Raw genomic sequence first — 16,730 nt, forward strand, 5'->3', positions numbered from 1 at the left:
TGCTCAGCCCTAGGGGGGCCGGCAGCTCCTGCTGATTCTGTTATCTGAGTTGCTTCATGGTCTCTCTTGTTTGGCTCCTGAGCCACTCCATCACCTGTGTAAACAACACCCCTGAATTAGATTTCCTCCTTTTGAAATATCTAAAGTGGTTTCTGTTTTCCTGGCAGGACATTGACTGATATGTACGTATGTGGGGAAAGCCTCATTGGAAAAGGTGACATTTGATCAAAGACTTAAGAGAGGAGGGAGTTAGCTATGCAGATATCTGAGTGGTGGGGGTGGTGGAGAATGTGTTCCAGGAAGAGGGAACAATCCATACAAAGACCTAAGGTGCAGAAAGGCCTGGCACGTTGAGAACAAGCCCAGGGTGAGGAAGAGACAACAGCAGTTGGGTAAGAGAGGCATTGGAGCCAGATTATCTCTGGTGTGAGAACCCACTGGAGGGTTTGAGCAAAGCCATGACATGAATTGCCTTCTACTTTAAAAGGACCTTGTGGCTTTAAAAGGACCTTGTGGAAATATACTCAAGGGGCAGAGATGAGAAAATGAAGACGTTAAAAGACTCTTAGCAGCATTCTAGGCGAGAAATGATGGTAGCTTTGACTTGTGTGTGAGCTGGCACTACAGGTAGTGAGAAGTAGCCACAATTTGAAGGTAGAGCCCAAGGAATTTACTGGAGTGTGAGATGAAGGGAGATGTTAAGGAAGACTTCCCAGTGGTGTAGTGAATAGCTAACTAGGGATCTGCAAAGGGGCCCGCAAGTCCAAGCATGGGAGTTACTGGCCTATGTTCCTCTACTAACAGCACACATTTTTATTTATTTATTTATTTATTTATTTATTTATTTATTTTTTATTAAATTTAATGCAGTGACATTGATAAATCAGGGTACATATGTTGAGAGAAAATATCTCTAGATTATTTTGACATTTGATTGTGCTGTATACCCCTCCCCCAAAGTTAAATTGTCTTCTGTCACCTTCTATCTGGTTTTCTTTGTGCCCCTCCCCTCCCCTAACCCCTCTCTCCTTCTTCACCCCCTCCCCCCTCCCCCAACCTCCCGCCCCTGTTGCCATCACATTCTTGTTCATGTCTCTGAGTCTCATTTTTATGTCCCTTCTATGTATGGATTCATCTTAGTTTTTTTTTTTTTCTGATTTACTTATTTCACTCCGTATAATGTTGTCAAGGTCCATCCATGTTATTGTAAATGATCCGATGTCATCATTTCTTATGGCTGAGTAGTATTCCATAGTATATATGTACCAAAGCTTTTTAATCCACTTGTCCTCTGACGGACACTTGGGCTGTTTCCAGATCTTCGCTATTGTGAACAATGCTGCCACAAACATGCGGGTGCATTTCTCCTTTTCGAGCCGTTCTATGGTGTCCTTGGGGTATATTCCTAAAAGTGGGATAGCTGGGTCAAAAGGCAGTTCGATTTTCAGTTTTTTGAGGAATCTCCATACTGTTTTCCACAGTGGCTGCACCAGTCTGCATTCCCACCAGCAGTGCAGGAGGGTTCCCTTTTCTCCACATCCTCGCCAGCATTTATTCTGTGTTGTTTTGTTGATAAGCGCCATTCTGACTGGTGTGAGGTGATATCTCATTGTGGTTTTAATTTGCATTTCTCTAATGATTAGTGATGTTGAGCATTTTTTCATATGCCTATTGGCCATCTGTATGTCCTCTTTGGAGAAGTGTCTATTCATCTCTTTTGCCCATTTTTGGATTGGGTTGTTTGTCTTCCTGGTGTTGAGTTTTACAAGTTCTTTATAAATTTTGGTTATTAATCCCTTATCAGACGTATTGTCAAATATATTCTCCCATTGTGTAGTTTGTCTTTTTATTCTGTTCTTGTTGTCTTTAGCTGTGCAAAAGCTTTTTAGTTTGATATAGTCCCATTTGTTTATCCTGTCTTTTATTTCACTTCCCCGTGGAGATAAATCAGCAAATATATTGCTCCGAGAGATGTCGGAGAGCTTACTGCCTATGTTTTCTTCTAAGATGCTTATGGTTTCACGGCCTACATTTAAGTCTTTTATCCATTTTGAGTTTATTTTTGTGAGTGGTGTAAGCTGGTGATCTAATTTCATTTTTTTGCAGGTAGCTGTCCAATTTTCCCAACACCATTTGTTAAAGAGGCTGTCTTTACTCCATTGTATTTCCTTACCTCCTTTGTCAAATATCAGTTGTCCATAGAACTGTGGGTTTATTTCTGGGTTCTCTGTTCTGTTCCATTGATCTATATGCCTGTTCTTATGCCAGTACCAGGCTGTTTTGAGTACAACGGCCTTGTAGTATAACTTGATATCAGGAAGTGTGATACCTCCCACTTTATTCTTCTTTTTTAAGATTGCTGAGGCTATTCGTGTCCTTTTTTGGTTCCATATAAATTTTTGGAATATGTGTTCTATATCTTTGAAGTATGTCATTGGTATTTTAATTGGTATTGCATTGAATTTATAGATTGCTTTGGGTAATATAGACATTTTAATGATGTTTATTCTTCCTAACCATGAGCACGGTATATGTTTCCACTTGTTTGTATCTTCCTTGATTTCTTTTATCAATGCTTTGTAATTTTCCGAGTATAAGTCTTTAGTCTCCTTGGTTAAGTTTACTCCTAGGTACTTTATTTTTTTGGTTGTAATTGTGAAGGGGATTGTTTCCTTAATTTCTCTTTCTGACTGTTCATTGTTGGTGTATAAAAATGCTTCTGATTTCTGAGTATTGATTTTATATCCTGCCACTTTGCTGAATTTATTTATCAGGTCCAGTAGTTTTTTGACTGAGACTTTAGGGTTTTCTATATACAATATCATATCATCTGCAAATAATGATAGTTTTACTTCTTCTTTTCCAACTTGAATGCCTTTTATTTCTTCTTCTTGTCTGATTGCTGTGGCTAGGACTTCCAGGACTATGTTAAATAAGAGTGGTGAAAGGGGGCACCCCTGCCTTGTTCCTGATCTTAAGGGTATTGCTTTTAATTTTTTCCCATTGAGTATGATGTTGGCTGTGGGTTTCTCATAGATGGCTTTTATCATGCTGAGGTATGTTCCCTGTATTCCCACTTTGCTGAGAGTTTTGATCATGAATGGGTGCTGGATTTTATCAAATGCTTTTTCTGCATCTATTGAAATTATCATATGGTTTTTCTCCTCCTTTTTGTTTATGTGATGAATCACATTGATTGATTTACGAATATTGTACCAGCCTTGCCTCCCCAGAATAAATCCCACTTGATCATGGTGTATGATTTTTTCCATATATTGTTGGATCCGGTTTGCTAATATTTTGTTGAGGATTTTAGCATCTATATTCATCAGAGATATTGGCCTATAATTTTCTTTCTTTGTGTTGTCTTTGCCTGGTTTTGGAATCAGAATTATGCTCGCCTCATAAAAGGAGCTTGGAAGTCTTCCTTCCTCTTGAATTTTTTGAAATAGTTTGAGAAGGATAGGAGTTAGTTCTTTGAATATTTGGTAGAATTCCGTTGTGAAGCCATCGGGCCCCGGACTTTTCTTTGTTGGGAGTTTTTTGATAACTGTTTCGATCTCATTTGGTGTAATCAGTCTGTTTAGGTTTTCTGATTCTTCCAGATTGATTTTTGGAAGATTGTATGTTTCAAGGTATTTGTCCATTTCATCTAGGTAGTCTAGTTTTTTGGCATACAGTTCTTCATAGTATTTTCTTACAATATTTTGTATTTCTGTTGTGTCAGTTGTTATTTCTCCTCTCTCATTTCTAATTTTATTTATTTGAGTCCTCTCTCTCTTTTTCTTGGTGAGTCTACTTAAAGGTTCATCAATCTTGTTTACCTTTTCAAAGAACCAGCTCCTAGTTTCATTGATCCTCTGTATTGTTTCTTTAGCCTCTATGTCACTTATTTCTGCTCTGATCTTTATTATATCCTTCCTTCTACTACATTTGGGCTTTACTTGCTGTTCTTTTTCTAATTCTTTTAGATGCAGGGTTAAGTTGTTTATTTGAGCTTTTTCTAGCTTCTGAAAGTGTGCCTGTAGTGCTATGAACTTCCCTCTCAGTACTGCTTTCACTGTGTCCCATAAATTTTGAGTTGTTGTATGCTCATTGTCATTCGTTTCTAGGAATTTTTTTATTTCTTCTTTGATCTCATTCTTAATCCATTCATTATTTAGCACCCTGCTATTTAGTTTCCATGTGTTTGAGAATTTTTGAGCTTTTCTGCTGTGATTCATTTCTAGTTTCATGCCGTTGTGATCGGAGAGAGTGCTTGATATGATTTCAGTCTTCTTAAATTTGTTGAGAGCACTTTTGTGCCCTAACATGTGGTCTATCCTAGAGAATGTACCATGAGCGCTTGAAAAGAATGTATATTCTGCTGCTTTAGGGTGAAAGGATCTGAAGATATCTATTAAATTGAGTTGATCTAGTGTTTCCAATAAGTCTGCTGTTTCTTTGTTAATTTTCTTTCTTGAGGATCTATCTAGTGATGTTAGTGGAGTATTGAAATCCCCTACTATTATAGTATTGCTGTTGATCTCGCCCTTTAAATCCATCAAAGTCTGTTTTATATATTTGGGTGCTCTTATATTAGGTGCATAGATATTTATAATAGTTATATCTTCCTGTTGGATTACTCCCTTTATCATTATGTAGTGGCCTTCTTTATTTCTTACTATATCCTTTAACAGCACACATTTTATTTTTCCCTTGTGTTCTTCCAAATCTCTTCCAGGGTCAATGGGTGAAAGCCATTAAAGTAGTTTCCTTTTGTTTTTTCTTCTTTTTCTTTCTTTTTTTTTTTTTTTTTGTATTTTTTCTGAAGCTGGAAACGGGGAGAGACAGTCAGACAGACTCCCGCATGCGCCTGACCAGGATCCACCCAGCACGCCCAATAGGGGGCGACGCTCTGCCCACCAGGGGGTGATGCTCTGTCCTTCCCGGGCGTCCTCTGTTGCGACCAGAGCCACTCTAGCGCCTGGGGCAGAGGCCGAGGAGCCATCCCCAGCGCCCAGGCCATCTTTGTTCCAATGGAGCCTTGGCTGCGGGAGGGGAAGAGAGAGACAGAGAGGAAGGAGAGGGGGAGGGGTGGAGAAGCAGATGGGCGCTTCTCCTGTGTGCCCTGGCCGGGAATCGAACCCGGGACTTCTGCAGGCCAGGCCGACGCTCTACCACTGAGCCAACCAGCCATGGCGTTCTTCTTTTTTTTGTACCTTTCTGAAGTGAGAAATGGGGAGTCAGAGAGTCAGATTTCCGCATGCGCGCTACTGGGATCCACCGGCATGCCCACTAGGGAGTGATGCTCTGCCCATCTGGGCCATTGCTCCACTGCGGCGGGAGCCATTCTAGTGCTTGAGGGGGAAGGCATGGAGCCGTCCTCAGGGCCCAGGCCAACTTTGCTCCAGTGGAGCCTTGGCTGCAGGAGGGAAAGAGACAGATATAGAGGAAGGAGAGGAGGAGGGGTGGGGAAGCAGATGGGTGCTTCTCCTGTGTGTCCTGGCTGGGAATTGAACATGGGACTTCCACACGTTGGGCCAATGCTCTACCTGTGAGCCAACTGTCCAGGGCCAGAAGTAGTTTCTGATAACATTTTTAGGTCTTTAACTGCCTCTTGTCTAATCTCATGTATAACGACTGTGTGGACACTGTAGTATGGAACCATTTTTCAGAAACATCCCAGTGTGTTTCAGAACTAGGGTACCACAAAGAGAGAGTTGAGGCTATAGGTAACTCCAAACCTTGAACAACTAAGAGAATCAAGTTGCCATTAGTTAAAATGCGGAAGGCACCTGACCAGGTGGTGGCGCAGTGGATAGAGCGTTGGACTACGATGTGGAAAGACCCAGGTTCGAGACCCCGAGGTCACCAGCTTGAGCGTGGGCTCATTTGGCTTGAGCAAAAAGCTCACCAGCTTGGACCCAGGGTCGCTGGCTCCAACAAGGGGTTACTCAGTCTGCTGAAGGCCCACGGTCAAGGCACATATGAGAAAACAATCAATGAACAACTAAGAAGTCGCAATGCGCAACGAAAAACTAATGATTGATGCTTTTCATCTTTCTGTTCCTGTCTGTCTATCCCTCTCTCTGACTCTGTCTCTGTATAAAATAAAAATAAAAATAAAAAAATAAAAAAAGTGCGGAAGGGCTGGAGGCTGAATGGATGACGAGACCAAGAATTCAGTGGGGACATGTTAAGTTCGTGATATCTAATCAGTATCCGAGGGAGAAAATTGAGCCCACAAGCGGAAACCAAAGCTTTTAATTCATGAGAAAAGGATGAGGGGGAGATGAAGGTTTGGTAGCTGTTGGTAAATGGAGGACATTTAAAAGCTAGGAGGCAGAATGAGGCTGTGAAGAGAGAAGTAAAGCGGACCATGGACTGAGTCTGGGGACATGCCAGCACCTATGCGCTGCAGGGGAAGGAGCAGGGACCAGCGTGGCATCTGAGAAGGAACATCGAAAGGAAGTGGAAGGGAAGCCGGGACAGTGCTGAGTCCTGGACACCACATGAGGGACGTGCATTCAGAGCTGAGTCATCAATTGTGTTCAGTGATAGGTCAGGTGACATACAGTCTGTAAATTCATAATGGGATTTAGCAATCAGGAGGATTTGGGTGACCCTGAAAGAGCAGTTTCAGTGCAGTGTCAGGAGAGAATGGTAGAGTTGCAGACGGTGTACATAGACAACTCTTGTTGTTGCAGAGATGGGGCAGTAGACCATATTTCCCCTTGTATAAGACACACCCACTTTTGAAAATTTGGGGGTCTAAGAACTGGGTGCATCTTATACAGTGGTTGTAGATTTTTTACTTGCATTTTCTGCGGTTGTTGTCTTTGCACTCATAGTTTAATGAATAAAACTTGAATTCAATAACTTTATGCAATACATTTTTTTTTTCAAGTTAAGGCCCCAAAATTAAGGTGTGTCTTATACATGACAGTATCTTATACATGGGGAAATACAGTAACTCTTTTTTTTTTTTTTTTAATGGGAGAAATGATCACAGGCATGTGAACTGAGGAGAACTGTCCCAGGAGCCAGGGAAAGATTTATGATGTAGGGAAAAAAAAAAAAAAAGAGGTAGACGTATGGGAACACTATTCTCACATGGAAGTTTCTCAGGTAGATAGTTTAGGAGTGGACCTCAAGTATAGGTAAAGGGATTCCCTTTCAATGGGAGAACGGAGGGTTCCCCTACAGTAACTGAGGGGAAGACAGAATATATTAGTGCAGTTGTTGGTAAGTGACACGGTGGTACGTGTCTGAAGAAGTGTCCTTTTGATTAATTCTCAGCGATGTGGGAAAGCCATCAGCAAGACGTGAGGGTATGAGGAGAAGTCACAGAGATTTCAGAAGTGAGAAGAAAGTGCTAGTCACCTAAGGAAGTGAGAAAATGAGTGGGATAGGAATATTTGAATATAGAATATTGGAAAGTTTAACAGGATTGCCAGTAGAATTATGGTCCAATTTTAGGTTTGTGACCAAGTGAGTCAAATCAGTCTAGTTTACTAATTCACCCCAGTCATTATTAGCTGCATAGGTGCAGGCTCAGGATAGAAAAAGGGTTGGGGCTGCCTGACCTGTGGTGGTGCAATGGATAAATCACTGACCTGTAAGGCTGAGGCTGTCGGTTCGAAACCCCAGGCTTGCCCAGTCAAAGCACATACAGGAAGCAATTACTATGAGTAGATACTTCCTGCTTCTCCCCCCTCTTTCTCTCTCTCCTCTCTCCAAAAATCAATTAAAAAAAAAAAAAAAAAAAGAGCTGGGGCTGACCTGCGGTGGCGCAGTGGGTAAAGCATCAACCTGGAAACGCTGAGGTCACTGGTTTAAAACCCTGGGCTTGCCTGGTCAAGGCACATATGGGAGTTGATGCTTCCTGCTCCTCCCCCCTCTTCTCTCTCTCTCTTTCTCTCTCTGTTTCTCTCTCTCCCCTCTCTAAAAAATGAATTTAAAAAGATCTTTAAAAAAAGAATTGGGCCCTCGCCAGATGCCTTGGTTGTTTAGCATCATCCCAAGGCACAGAAGTTGCTGGTTCAATCCCCAGTCAGGGCACATACAGAAACAGATCAGTGTTTTGTTTTTGTTTTTTTTTCATTTTTCTGAAGCTGGAAACAGGGAGAGACAGTCAGACAGACTCCCGCATGCGCCGGACTGGGATCCACCCGGCACGCCCACCAGGGGCGGTGCTCTGCCCCCCAGGGGGCGATGCTCTGCCCATCCTGGGCGTCGCCATATTGCGACCAGAGCCACTCTAGCGCCTGAGGCAGAGGCCACAGAGCCATGCCCAGCGCCCGGGCCATCCTTGCTCCAATGGAGCCTTGGCTGCGGGAGGGGAAGAGAGAGACAGAGAGGAAAGCGCGGCGGAGGGGTGGAGAAGCAAATGGGCGCTTCTCCTATGTGCCCTGGCCGGGAATCGAACCCGGGTCCTCCGCACGCTAGGCCGACGCTCTACCGCTGAGCCAACCGGCCAGGGCCCAGATCAGTGTTTTTGTCTGTCTGCTGTCTCTCTCTCTCTCCATTCTTCCCTCACTAAAATCAATAAATAAAATTTTTCTAAAAAAAGAATTGGAGGCCCTGGCTGGTTGGCTCAGCGGTAGAGCGTCGGCCTGGTGTGTGGGGGACCTGGGTTCGATTCCCGGCCAGGGCACATAGGAGAAGGGCCCATTTGCTTCTCTACCCCCCACCCCCTCCTTCCTCTCTGTCTCTCTCTTCCCCTCCCGCAGCCAAGGCTCCATTGGAGCAAAGATGGCCCGGGCGCTGGGGTGGCTCCTTGGCCTCTGCCTCAGGCGCTAGAGTGGCTCTGGTTGCCGCAGAGCGATGCCCCGGAGGGGCAGAGCATCGCCCCCTGGTGGGCAGAGCGTCGCCCCTGGTGGGCGTGCCAGGTGGATCCCGGTCGGGCGCATGCGGGAGTCTGTCTGACTGTCTCTCCCCGTTTCCAGCTTCAGAAGAAAAAAAAAAAAAAAAAAAAATGTTAAAAAAAAAAATGTAAAAAAAAATAAAATAAAAAAGAATTGGATTTGACTTAGGTGGCAGTTTCACTGAGTATAAGAAAGTAAGAAGGGCAATGGGCTTTTGAGTATAAGCAAAAAATTGGTGATAAATAATTGGCTGTGGAATTTAATCTTTTTTTTTTTTTTTTTTTTTTAGAGGGAGAGAGGGAAGGAGAAAGTCAGGAATGGAGAGAGATGAGAAGCATCAACTTGTAGTTGTGTCACTTTAGTTGTTCATTGATTGCTTCTCAGACATGCCTTCACAAGTTCAATTCAAGCCAGTGACCCCTTAATCAAGTCAGTGAACTTTGGGCTCAAGCTGACTACCATGGGATCATGCCTATAATCCTATGCTCAAGCCAGCGACCTCAGGGTTTCGAACCTGGGTCTTCACCATCCCAGTTCAGTGCTCTATCTACTGTACCCCCACCAGTCAGGCAGGAATTTAATCCAGATGAGGAGGGAGAAAGAACCATCATCAAGAGAGTGCAAAATGGGGAACTGCTCAAAGGATAGGCAGTTCTTGTGCTGTGGTCAGCAAACCGTGGCTATGAGCCACATGCAGCTCTTTGGCCCCTTGAGTGTGGCTCTTCCACAAAATACCACGTGTGGGTGCAAAGGCCAGCTTAGAAGCACCTTAATTAAGTTAATAACAATGTACCTACCTATATAGTTTAAGTTTAAAAAATTTGGCTCTCAAAAGAAATTTCAATCATTGTACTGTTGATATTTGGCTCTGTTGACTATTGAGTTTGCCGACCACTGTTCTTATGGAATCAAAGGATGATTGGCAGAACTGGGCCCCTCCCCCCCCACTACTTGCTCTTCATGGACAACTTGTCTTCATGATCTGAGCGAGTCTTTACCTTGATATCTAAGGAGCAGGGTGATAGAACAAATACACAGAGGACATAGAGAAAATAGATAAAAGGGTGATGAGAGGAAAAAGAGAAAGGAAGTACAATTGCTATCTGTTTGTGGTTGATTGATTGATTTTAGAGAGATAACAGGGAAGAGAGAGAAAAATATTAATGTGTTGTTCCACTGATTTATGCATAATTTGGTTGATTCTTGTCTGTGCCCTGCTCAGGGATCAAATCCGCAACCTTGGCATATTGGGACAATGCTCTAACTAACTGAGCTACCCGGCCAGTGCCAACTGCTATTTGTGTTTAAAGGGGGCTTCTCAGTTGTCACACGATACTTTTTTCTTGGATTTCTATTGGCCAGAACTGGTTACATGACCATTTCTGGCAAGACTGAGGTTTAAAAATAAAGTCTTTATCCCAGAGAATAATAAATAAAAAATAAGGATGAAGGAAAACAAACAAACGAACATTGGGCTTAGGCAATTACTTTATTTCTTTGCTTCTAAAATGTGCATTTCCCCACATTTTACCTCTCTGAGATCAGGATATATAATATATAGTTGGTAGTGTGTCGGGGTTTAATTTTTTGTCCTTAAAATACAGAAAATAACAATGCACTTTACAGTTGACGACATCTTATATTGGAAGAAAGATGGTAGTGTTTTGCCAAGACAGGAGAATTCTGGATGCAAGGAACAGATTTGCTTCGGGTAAGAGGAAAGGGGAGGAATACAATTAGTTTGTGTTTCTACATGTTAAGTTTGAGAATTTAGGATTGGAATGCCAGACGGTGATGGGGCATGTGATCAAATTTATGTGGGAAAATTCCAAGAGTTCTTCTGAATTTTGATTTGTTTATACCCTTTGTTTTCCAAAAACAATGTCAAGTGGCAGTTTTTTTCACTCTACGTAGAAATGATTCGACTTGTTGCCAAAGGCTCAGCAACCCTGCCAGATGTCATCATCATTTTATAAGATGATAGGGTCTCAATTCAAGGCTTTCAATTAAATCAATGGCGAAAAATAAAATGTGATTTAAAATAGGAGTTTGTAGCCAATAAGTGATGGTGAGGCTTTTTTTCATGTCTTTAGCGATTGCATGTGAAACTTCTGATAGAAATGTCTGGTTTTAATTTATTTCCCTTTGGATGCTTTATTGAAGATCCAAGTGCAAGGGTTGAAAAAAATTAAAACCAGACAACTTCAGATCCACTGTAAATTTCACATGCCATCAGAAAGCCTAAACTAAATGTTTCTTTTGGCCACCATGCTTGAAATGCAAACAAAAAGTAAAATCAATTCACATTTTAATACTCCTATTTGAAATATTAAAATGGTATTTGGACCTAGACATCTATTAAGCCCCGTGGTAGAATCTATAAGTTGGGTGAAATTGTAATAAATAAATAAATGCACATATCAAATTATTTCTGTTCCTGAAAGACCTGTATCCTGTGTTTGAAATGTGAGAAATAAGGAAATGAAAGGGATTATTAATTTTTTTTCTAAAATGAAAGCCTAGTAAAAGACAGATTCATGGTTTCAGTCTCTTGCCAGCAACACGGCGCCCCTGTCCCCAACATCCCCAACAAGGTGTTTTTCAGGAAATGGGATTTGACCAAAGATGAAATATTAGAAACCAATAAGATGTGTAGAGCTGAGAGAACAATCACATTACATATTATTTGCACAACAAATTGGCAGTTACAAAATAGTCGCGGGGATGTAAAGTACAGCAAAGAGAACATAGGTACTAATACTATAATAACTATGTCTGGTGTCAGGTGGATACTAGACTTACTGGTAGAATTGCTTTGTAAGTAATATAAATACCTAACCACTATACTGTACACCTGAAATATAATATTGAATGTCAACTGTAGTTGAAAAAAAATTCTACAAACTTTTTCTAAGCAAAAATAACAAAAAGAAAAGGCACTGTCCCCAAGTTATTTTATTTTATTTTTTTTATTTATTCATTATAGGGAGGGGAGAAAGGGGGGGGAGGAGCAGGAAGCATCAACTCCCATATGTGCCTTGACCAGGTAAGCCCAGGGTTTTGAACTGGCAACCTCAGCGTTTCCAGGTTGACGCTTTATCCACTGCGCCACCACAGGTCAGGCCCCAAGTTATTTTTGACATTTTAAAAAATTTTAGTTAGAGCCATCCATCCATCCATCCATCCACCCATCTATCAATTTCATTCTACATCTTCCTTGGTGACTTATTATGTGTCAGGGCGAGGTTAGGCACTAGGAAAATGATCAGCAAGAGCGTATATGACCCTTGTCCTCAGAGAGCTTACCTTTCATTTTGGAAAAAGAGGTGATGACATTGTATAAAAACTGCAGCATGGGAAGTGCTCTGAAGGAGAAAGATATGGTGCAGGTGGGTCTACAGATAGAGGAGTCAGTGTGGACAGGGAAGCCAGAGAAGTAGTCCTTGTGTGAGAGCATTGTACAATTAAGCCACTTGTTTCCTATAGCAAAGAGTCTATTGCTTCTTCTTCAAGAAAGGAAGGGAAAGAGACAGAGAGAAACATCAATTGGTTGTTCCACTCATTCATTCTGTCATTAGTGGATTCCTGTATGCGCCCTAACCTGGGATCAAACACGAAACCTCAGCGTGTCAGGATGACGCTCTAACCACCTGAGCTACCCGGCCAAGGGCGAGTCCAGAGGCGTTTTGATCGGGGTTGATTCAGAGGCTCACAGATGCCATTGAAGACCTAGGCTCTTTCCCTCTCTCTGCTCTCCTGCCCTTTCTTGTTGGCTAGGCTCTCATGCTTGTCCCCTCACACCAAGAAGGTGCCACAGCTCTAGGCATTATGTCCTCATACAACTGCATCCAAAGGCAGGGAAAGAGGCATTTCTCTCTATGTGTCCCTTTTTTTTCCAGAGGGGATTTCAGATCCCCTTGGCCATGTGCTAGCTGCAAGAGATGATGGGAAAGCAAGTATAAGGCATTTTTTAGTGTCTATAGTAAAAGTCAGTCAGCCTCTGTCAGCAAACAAGGGATAGGTAGGAAATGCCTAAAATGGTACCTACAGATTCTGCCAGACGGAGTGACTCTCAGCAGTGATCTTAAAGGCAAGGGGGCTGACCAGATAAGAGATAACGAAGGTCATTCCAGTGGCTACAGCTTGGGTGAGGAGCTCTGGAGAAGGACAGGAAGACAATGGCCAGAGAGGAAGGGGGGGGACAGACCATACGGAGCCTGTCAAAGCAGGGTAAGGGACTTTGTCCTCATTTTGTTTTTCTGAAAAACTCTGATTAACACACCATGGAATGCTCCCATCAACAAAAAGGAATGAACTATTGATATACACAATAACTTGGGTGGATCTCCAGGGCATTTTACTGAATGATAGAAGCCAGCCTCAAAAAGTCATATACTTGCATGAATCCATTTAAGTAACATCCTTGAAATGTCAATATAAATAGAACCAGACTAGTGGACTTTATTTCAATGTCAGGTTCCATGCATTGATATCGTATCAGTTATTTATATGATCCATGACCAGGTAGCTCAGTTGGCAGAGCATGGTTGGGATATGCCAAGGATGCGGGTTCCATTCCCGGTCAGGGCACATACAGGAGTCAACCAATGAGTGCATGGGTAGGTGAAACAGCAGATGAATGTTCCTGTCTCTCTCCCTTTCTCTCTTTCTAAAACCAATCATTTTTATTTACTTTTTTAAAGATGTGGCCTGACATGCGGTGGTGCAGTGGATCAAGTATCGTCGTGGAATGCTGAGGTTGCCAGCCTGAAACCCCCCCAACCCCCATTTGCCTGGTCAAGGCACATGCAAAAAGTAACTATGAGTTGATGCTTCCTGCTCCCCGCCGCTTTTCTCTCTCCCCTCTCTCTAAAATCAGTAAAGTCTTAAAAAACAAAAAGAAGATGTAGTCAATAGGGAAAATGTTGAAGGGTACACAACACCTCTCTGTACTGTTTTGCTTTTATCTTTCTGTACATTTTACCTGTCCTTGGACATGGCTTCCTCTCTTTGGTGCTAGGTACAGTTGCTGAATCTCTTTCTCTCTCTCTTTTCCTGTTGTATCATGGCTTCTTTGCATTGTCCTCGATGCAGACGCAAGTCTTCCCCATCCTCCTGTTAACCCTATCCTTTTAATAAGGTGCTGTTTCCATATGCTTAATCCTAAAACCAGCAGCATTGTTTTTTAAAAATCTCTTTAAAACACATACACACACCACACCCCGGCTTTTTATTTTATATCATCAGTCTTCTTAAGTTCAGTAGTCCACACTACAAACCTGTTTCTAGCATGTGTCTCAGAAGATAATTTTTTGTTTATATGGATGACACATTAATAGTATTTTTGGTGTCTGTGGAGTATGATCACATATTCAGAAATTACTGGGAATACAGTGACATCAAATATTACGTTTTAAAAGTTTTTCATATAAATTCGCACATTAAAAAAAAAGAACCCTACGCCAGGCCACATGTGCAGAGCCTTCACTTGGAACCTATGATTGTCCCAATTACCACACATCGTCACTCAGAACACAGCCTGGTTTTGGGAGCTGGCGAACTCAATCTGGCAACACTTGCAAAAGTACTACCTTAGGTTCTCAAGGGCCAAAAGGGCCTGCTGGCTCTTCTACTGGGTCCAGCCCTAAATAATCACGGTCCTTTGAAAAGATTATGAGTTGCAGGTGTTTAAATTTTCAAGTATTTTCTTTTGGTCTTTTCATTAAATAAGGAGGAGTCAAGGCAACAATTACACTTTGATGGAGGTAGTATACTGCTCACAAAAATTAGGGGATATTTCAAAATGAATATGAAGCGATAAAAAAAAGAAGCTTTAGATTTTTTTTAGTAAACAAGAACATCAGAAAAGCAAACAAGTCAAAGAAAGTTGTTCAATTATGCAAATGAATGCAAAACCAACTTTTATTTCATTGGTGAAAATGCACTATTCAAAAGGCTGAAAGAAAGTTCTGGAGTATGTGCACGCTCCCTGATCTCCTAATTTCTGTGAGCAGTGTATTTACACTTAAAACAGTTCTGCATTCTTTTGCAACCAAACTCTTCCCTGATGTTCTACATTCCAGTATCTATAGAACAGAACACCGAACAGGAATAGGAATAGAAGACCTGGTTCCTGTATTGCGGTTCCGCGGCTCGGGGGACGGAGGAAGTTTGTCCCTCGCGCGGCGCCGTGCGGCGTTCGCGCACGGCAAGATGGCGGCGGTCTCAATGTCAGAGGCGCTGAGGCGGGCGCTGTGGGGGAGAAGGGCAGCCGCTCTGGCTGCGGTGTCTGTCCCCCGGGCTCCGACCAGGTAACGGGGCTGGCAGCTTCTTCTTCAGGCTTCTCGGGCGTCGCCTCCGCTCCTGCGGGGTCCTCTGCGGCTGGGCCCCGAGAAGGCCTGGGGGAGGGGGGGGGAGGCGTCCCGAGAGGGGGCGGGCGGCGCTGCGGGGAGGCCGGGCCGGCGGGCGGTGCGGGGCGGCGGGGGCCATTAGGCGGGCGGGCTGTCCCGGCGGCTGCCAAGCCTCGGGAAGGGGCGGAGCCTCACCGAGTCCCCGTTCCCCACCCTCCTTTTCACCTGTGGCCCCGCACTGACCTGGGGGTGTGGGGGTGAAGTCACCTGCTGTCCATTCGCTCCCGTCCTTACCTGGGGGTGAAGTCACTTGCTGTCATTGCACTGCCGTCCTTACCTGGGGATGAAGTCACTGCTGGCCATTCCTTCCTGTCCTTACCTGGAGGGGGTGTGTGAAGTCACCTGCTGGCCACTCAGGCCTGTCCTGATCTGCGAGGAAATGACCTTCTGGCCATTCGCTCCCGTCCTTACCTTGTGGGGGGGGAGGTGAAGTCATCTGCTGACTGGTCACTCCCGTGCTTACCTGCGGGGTGAATTCCTCTTCTCTTTCATTGATGTTGATTAGATTTCTGAAGTGAAACATTGTTTTATGCATCCCTGCTTAGGAGAGACACTTGTTGGGAAATCGACGTTGGTAAAAATATTGGAAGTAAAAATATTGGAAATTAATTTTTCAAAGGCTGATGATAGTCCTGCTGGGAGGTTCCTCATCCATAATTTTATTAAATCCTTGCAATAATTTGGAAGTTTTTGTTATTGTTTTGTCTTGAAGCATCTTTGCGATGGTGGTATTTTTTGCGACTGCATTACTTAATGCTTCATTTTCCCAAGTTTTCCAGACTTTGTTGTCTTAACTGGACAGAGAGTGCGCACATGCGCGCGTACGCACACACACACACACACACACACACACACATTCTTATCTGCGAATAATTATGTTTTATTGCTGTTTAATATTGTTAATATAACTATAAACCAGGGCTCATATAGTGTGTCCTGCCTGAGAGTAAATATTGGGAACAGGGTCAGAAGGACTGGACAGACTGATGTGAAGAGCACGGGACCTGTGGGAATTGTTAAAGTGCTAATTAATTTAAGTGTTATATTAAATACATGTAAATACAAAGGGGGTGCAGAGGGTTAGAACTAGAGTTAACTAGAAAGGATTTTTGGAGGTAACTTTTATCAAAGTTTTAACTAGTGAGTTTTGGGCAGGTTCTGTGGGTTATGGAAAGGATTGAAGGCCGTACATAGTTCAGAGATATGTGTATAATACACAGTCATTGGAAAACGAGGATGCGAAGACTGGGAAAGATAAATAAATTTGCATTAACTGTCCTGCATACGAGGGACTTGAAGAATGGAATGTATTTCTCTAGTGTCAGGTACTTCATTCACAGTGTGACTTAGGGCTAGGCTAGAGGTGACTGAGCTTAGTTCTTATTCTCCTAGTCATTATGGACATTAATTTTGTGTTCCCAGTTAGTAATGTATTCTCTGTTGCCCTAGAACTGAAAACAGATTTGAAGGG

General features: G+C 42.9%; 1 protein-coding gene across 1 annotated transcript in view; it reads left to right on the plus strand.

Annotated features, from left to right (window-relative positions):
* Nucleotides 1-15,009: 15,009 nt before the first annotated feature.
* NDUFS4 (NADH:ubiquinone oxidoreductase subunit S4) overlaps nt 15,010-16,730 on the plus strand; it is a 99,519-nt gene continuing 97,798 nt past the window's right edge. Inside the window, exon 1 of the mRNA XM_066253552.1 lies at nt 15,010-15,160. Coding sequence (XP_066109649.1) covers nt 15,063-15,160 — 98 coding nt within the window. The 5' untranslated portion in view covers nt 15,010-15,062. The remainder of the gene's footprint in view (nt 15,161-16,730) is intronic.

This window comes from Saccopteryx bilineata, chromosome 1, assembly GCF_036850765.1.
Source record: "Saccopteryx bilineata isolate mSacBil1 chromosome 1, mSacBil1_pri_phased_curated, whole genome shotgun sequence".
NCBI classification, from domain to species: domain Eukaryota; kingdom Metazoa; phylum Chordata; class Mammalia; order Chiroptera; family Emballonuridae; genus Saccopteryx; species Saccopteryx bilineata.